General features: G+C 45.5%; 1 protein-coding gene across 1 annotated transcript; it reads left to right on the top strand.

Annotated features, from left to right (window-relative positions):
* The first annotated feature begins 4,278 nt into the window (after positions 1–4,278).
* On the top strand, positions 4,279–5,118 carry LOC123439761 (rapid alkalinization factor-like). The gene has a single exon (XM_045116442.1). The coding sequence runs from the start codon at positions 4,490–4,492 to the stop codon at positions 4,901–4,903; it is 414 nt and encodes a 137-aa protein (XP_044972377.1). The 5' UTR covers positions 4,279–4,489; the 3' UTR covers positions 4,904–5,118.
* The last annotated feature ends 1,329 nt before the right edge of the window (positions 5,119–6,447 follow it).

Genomic DNA, 6,447 nt, shown 5'->3' with positions numbered 1-6,447 from the left:
TTTGTATCCATAAAACACGTGTCATCCATTTACATTGTACCTTAGTTGATGAGATTTCCAATTTGAGCCCTATAGCATAGCTTAGAATAATGTGTATGTTACTCTTGAAGTTACCCTCCACTATGGCTAGTCTAAGGTTGATCATAGTGGGAGTAACTTAGCTAGTAAGATACTGCATTTTGAAAAACAAATTACTGATATGTCATGTAACTAATGAGAAACGAGATGTAGTATAATATATTACTTTAGCATATCGCTTCTCGATAAAAAATGAGTTTATAAATTATTAAATGAAGTCATCTATGACATTTAATACTATGTTACTTTGTACTATGAAGATAGTAACTAAAATTAATGTCGTATATGCACAACACTAGAGTAGTACTTCCTCAATCCCAAAATAAGGTCACAGATTTTGTACTAAATTAGTATAAATTTTGTACTAGATCTATGACACTTATTTTAGGACAGAGGGAAGTATAAGTTACTCCACACTATGTTTCCTAAGAGCAAGTACAATAGTCATATTCAGCAGGCTATAACAAAGTTCAGATCAGCAAAAATCTGAGCTCAATAAAAAAACAAAGGAGTGAAAAGGAGCGGGCTCTTTGTGAATCGTCGGGCTAAGAGACAGAACGCGAGAACCTTCAGCCCACTTGCAACCCGATGCAAGCGCTAGCGCCACCGCTTCCGGTCCCCTGCGTCTCTCTTGCCTTGTACGCTTCTCCTTCCCCTGGCACGCGAAATCCATCCTTGCCTCGCTCAGAATCGCTTAGTGCGTGCCAAATCCAAGCTTTAAAGCCTCCATCTTCCCCCAAATCCCAATCACTCTCGAACCCTAGAATAGCCGTCGACGCTGCATCAACGAGATGGGTGAGCAGTTCAAAAGGACACGTGCACAGACGCATCAGCTCATCCCGCCGTTATTTCCTTAGTTTGTTTCATCGTCGGCGCCACAACTCGTCCCGCCATTAGCATCGCACCTCGTCCAGCCGCTGGCGCCTTACCTTGTCCCGCCATCGCCACACCTCATCCAGCCACTGGCACATCACCTCGTCCCGCCACCACACGATCCCGAACTAGGCGCCTCGATTCCTCCACAGCCACCAAAGGCAGCGGCGGCCTCTGCACCATGCTGGCTCTACCAGATGCAGGGCCCCTTGTGGTACACGAATCTGGATGATTTGAATCCAGAAGCATGGTTTGTGTTTGCTCCTCCCTGTTTACTAGTACTACCTTTTATTTGAACATACATATAGTCTTTGTTGGTGTCAAACTATCAAAAATTTGCCTGATATGCAGCTATGCATTCTATCTGAAACTCTGAACATTCAGAACTTTCTGTAACGAATACTGTCAAAGTGTGATGTCTTCTTTTAATTAAACCATGTTGTGCTATGAGGTCGATTATTTGATCATCTAGTATTATCTCGGCACGGGAGTGGATTCTCATCCACCTGGTGGGTTCCTTGGTTTCTTTAAGGACACGCCAAGCCTTTCACAAGCCGTGAGCAATATTGCCACCAATGGTGGTGAGTGTCCAAGGACTGAAAAGCGCTTGCCATGGACAAAAATGAAGATCTTAGATTGGTAAGATTTCTTCATGTTAGTCTCCATGTGTTACGTTACTAGGAGAAGAATAAACCTCTTTTGGTAATATTATTGGTTGTTTCTTGGTTGAATAATTCAAACGATCCAATCCAATCAAATTACAAGAAGAACGACCAATATTGGAAAGATGATGTGGAGCCTGACAAGAGGATGTTCAGTGCTGATGACGAAGTGGCGCAACGTTTTACTCTAGTTGATGATAAAGAGGAACGCCCACCGGGTGGCAAGATAGCTAAGAAACAGCGGAAAGAAAAAACAAACGACGAAGGTTCTATTATAGATCTTGAAATGAGCTTAGCAGGTTTGTAGATGCTCGGAATGCAGCAAATGAAGTCCGGAAAGAGATGTTAGAGACACAAATGCATGTGTCGAGTGAGAATATTGAGGCTCGGAAGCTTGCATGCCTTGCAGAAAAAGATCACAAGGAGTCAGTCATGCTAGAAACATACTGCTTGTTGATGATGCAAGACACAACTAGGATGTCCGAAGATGTGAGACCCGAGCACGTCTTGGCATTGAAGTGTTTCAGGGAGAAGCTATTTGGCGAAACCAACTAAGGTATTTCCTATTGGCATTGATCTTTGTTCAAATTGTTCGCTACTGAAATTGTTGACATTTAGCTGCAATACATGACTGTTGAGCATATATGGAGTAGGTCTCAAAATAATCATCACAATTAGTCACGACGGGATATTGATATTTGCATGTTACTATTCTTTTTTTTCTTCTTCATGTAACACTGAGGATTAACATGATATCTTACGTGTACTTTATTCCAGGACGATGCTATGATATGGTGATTGTTGGAGTGGCTGGAGGTTGTTGATGCAAATGGATTAGATGTTCCTTTGTGTTGAAGGTTGAACCTATGGCCATCAAGATCAAAATAAATGGGTGGTTTGTGAGAGATCTTACCTATGTTTAGTTTATATTTTCTTATGAAGACTCAAGTAATGTCATGGTGCTATGTGCCATCAGTTTGTTGATTATATTCGTCCAGTTGTTTGTCGAGGGTGTTTTTTTATGTTTGGTTAACGCTTCCCTATGCAGACTTAAGTAATTGTTTAAGTGTATTATCATCGGCTTGTGTACATTTGTTTGATGTTGCTCATTAATTTGGCTGAATTTTATATTTGTATGCTGATTGAGAAATTAGATGGCCACAAAAATGCAACTTACATTGAATCACAGTAGGTGACATGCATAGTATTTATTGCAATCAGTTCTGTAGCCAACCTAGGAGCCAGCCTATTGTATGGGTGAAGGCTTTAGATGATGTGGCAACAGTTTATAGCCAGCAGCCGGCTGTGCTACTAACCATGCTCTAAGACTACCCACAATGGGCGTAACATAGGTAGTAATATAGATGCCACCTAAGGAAAAATATGATGTGACAACTAATAACGAAAGGAGAGACAAATTGAGTAACTTAGCAAGTTACTCATACTAGGAGTAACATAGCGAATACCAAGGAAAGATGACTCTACAGGCTAATAAATGAAATGCTCAATGTTACTACGACTACGTTACTATCCACTATGGAGGTTGTAACTTAGACTAGAACATATGCACCTCATTGTGAGTAGTCTAAGAGCATGGTTAATAGTATAGACATCTGCTGGCTATGTCATTGCTATGCCATCTATAGCACATTTCAACATGTACGATAGTTGATTAAAAAAGTGTACCACTTATTACTGGTCCATCTTTTACTCTGATAAAGTGCCTAGGAGCATATGCGAGAGCTGACTCTTAACTAAAGAGCTTGTTTACCTTCTCTCATTTTCTTTTTTCTCTAACTAAACACAAATATACTATTTTATTTTTATAGCCCTGGCTTTCGCCAAGCGAGAAGCTTGGTGTGCACTTAAAGTTCAAAAGGACCTGCATTGAATTCGGCACATGGTTAATCAGTTAAGCTAACCGCCTCTCGCTGTTGACCTGGAACACACACACTGTTTAATCTAACTGTCTACGTACTAGTCTAGTGGCTAGATATAGGACCATTTATCGGTAGCTAGGAGTACTAAACGAAGCTGTCACGCACGTACGCGTACGTATAGGAGAGTGTTGCTATATCCTATCCATCAAAGGAGTAGCACTGAAGCTAGGCATCGAAAGCGTTTTCTAGCTTGTCCATCTGACACCCCATCACGTTTATTATTTGATGTACCACGAAGGTGCGCTGTTCATATAGTACAACTAGCCATTGATGTGCACGAGTAAATACAGCCGAACAGTCGAAATGACACTAGGAAAGTAAGCTAGCTACTACTGTAACGGTTTGCAGAACAGAGAAGCAGATCGTCCCCAGTGTCGCACACGGTTAACCTCCAAGAGAGAGAGAGAGAGAGATCTCCATGGGACCGACGTGCCACGCATGCAGCACGGTCCACACCAACTTCGTGACATGAGAGTGAGAGCAGCATAAAGATGGGAGAATTACTCCAATTCTTCCTTTTCAATTCTCGACGGGCACCTGCTCCAACACCTGAGATGTATCGGCTCGTCTCGTGATCCAATGTGCACGCACCGCCACGATCGAACCATCCATCGATACTTGTACTCCAAAACGATGGATTCGGTGACGTGCTCGGGCCGATCATACGGCGGCAATCTTGATCTCGATCCGGACCAACCAACGATCGCTGTTACGCCACAGTGCCACACCGACGCGACGCAAACGCGCCATCTCTCCTCTCCTCTCCCTCCATCTCTCTTTCCTTCTCTTCTCACCTACTGCGGCCGTCCCGCCATTGCCATATAACCCACCACCCCATCGCACCCCTCACACACGCCCACAGCTACACACATCGCCACGGTCTTCTTGGTTCCTCCGTCCACAGCCAGCCAGCTCCGCTCCACCACCTGAAGCCAAATGGCGAAGCTGCTACCAGCCGCAGTCGCGTTCCTCCTGGCCCTCGCCGCCGCGGCGGCGCTGGCCCCGTCCTCGGCCTCAGCGTTCACGACGACCGTGAACGGCGCCGGAGAGCTTGGCCTTGGCGGCGCAGCGGCCGTGGTGATGCGCCGGGGCGGGCGGACGTGCAGGGGCACGGTGGGCGAGTGCATGGAGTACTTCGGCGTGGACGGCGAGGGCGAGGGCGAGGTGGCGGCCATGGCCGGCAAGCGGCGGGTGCTGCAGGGCGGGAGCGGGTACATCGGCTACGACGCGCTACGGCGGGACAACGTGCCGTGCTCGGAGCGCGGGGCCTCGTACTACAACTGCCAGCCCGGCGCCGAGGCCAACCCCTACTCCCGCGGATGCAGCGCCATCACCCAGTGCAGGGGCTGATTCATTAAACCCTTCTTCATGTCCTCTTACCTGCATGCCTCATCAACTAGCAGTACTAGTAGTACTATCTATCTGTAATGTAACGTAACGTAATTACAAGAAGAAGATCAAAACACTAGTTGATGATGCTTGATCAATCATCACTGGCTGGTGTGATCAATCGTACTGTACGTATCACTGGGGGAGGCATGGTTAATTATTGTGTCATTTGTGTCTATTTGGGTGAAAGTAATTATGCTTACGCATTTTGGTGCATCTGATTTCGGTTGTGCCTAATAAATTTGCAGAGTCCTTTGGCACGTATTTCCCTCCGTTTAACTATGGTGAGTTGAATGTGCTTCTCTGCCATGGCTTTTCTCCAGTTTCTTGATTGAGCTGTAGGTGGCAGAGAAATTTTCTGTGAGCCTGACATGCCAATTCGCGGATGCTTGTCTGAAAAGAAACATCAATATCTCTCGAGTTGAGCTGTCTTTTCTGAATACATTTACTTTTCTCCTTTCTGCTCCCTCGTTGTTTCTGGTTGGCCAATCTTTTATCAGTGCTCTGAATTAGTAGTATTTGTTTCGTGCGCCAAAAGCGATCGGCTTTTGATCTTAAGGGGAAAATGACTCTTGTAGTGTTGTGGCAAAGATTGGTTCAAACGGGTTGGTGAAAGTGGAGCTTCTTTGGACACTTAAATTATTCCTTGTACGCTTTAAAACGATTCATTTGTTAGCACCAACACACAGTGTCACAGTAGTTGGGCTGTCATGTTCCATCCTACGGCTACGTGCAACAGTGCGGCCAATGACTCCGTTGACACACGAAAACGTCACGTGTACCCTCGATCTCGGAGGTGATGTACCGCAGCTTACATCGAAGGAGATCCGACCGACAGCGTGATACGCAAGACAGTCGGCGGATGCTTTTAAAGACCCGAAGCCCCACACGTTCGGAAGGGACCCCATCAGGAAGGGCGGTGGCTATAGGCTGCCCTAAGTCGGCCTGGCCGTCCCTAGGGCCTCGTGGATCATTGTCCTACAAACGAAGAACGAACGAAGAATGAGAAAGAAGAAGAACAAGGGAGAGAGATAAAGGTAAAGGTAAAAAGTAGCAGATTGATTTGTTTGATTGTGTGTTGTTTCAATCGGGCGTCACCTCCACCATATACAAGTGGCGGCTGGACTTACCGTACAAGCAAAGGAATCATCTAGGCTTTCTTTATAAGAAAAATACACCAAATCACGTCCTAGAGGGTCAAACAGCTCGCGCGACACATCAGACAGCTTGTATGATCCCTCGCGTGACCTCCGCCATCCATCACACAGTTGTGTGATCCCTCGCGCCATCCATCAATCCCTCACGCCATATTTTGCCTTGTGGTAGGGCCGTACTCCGATGTCTCTAACTTTTGCATACGATCCCAAATCGACATGATTTTTATATCGAAATCGATTGTTTCGACGAGACGAAGAAAGTTCCTATTGAACATTTTTCCATATGAGGCTGTCTTGTGGGCTTAATCGGCCGAACAGTGCTCTGAATATGAAATCTCAGCACTTGGA

This window comes from Hordeum vulgare, chromosome 3H (genome assembly GCF_904849725.1).
Source record: "Hordeum vulgare subsp. vulgare chromosome 3H, MorexV3_pseudomolecules_assembly, whole genome shotgun sequence".
Lineage (NCBI taxonomy): Eukaryota > Viridiplantae > Streptophyta > Magnoliopsida > Poales > Poaceae > Hordeum > Hordeum vulgare.
This window is presented reverse-complemented; position numbering and strand designations above follow the sequence as displayed.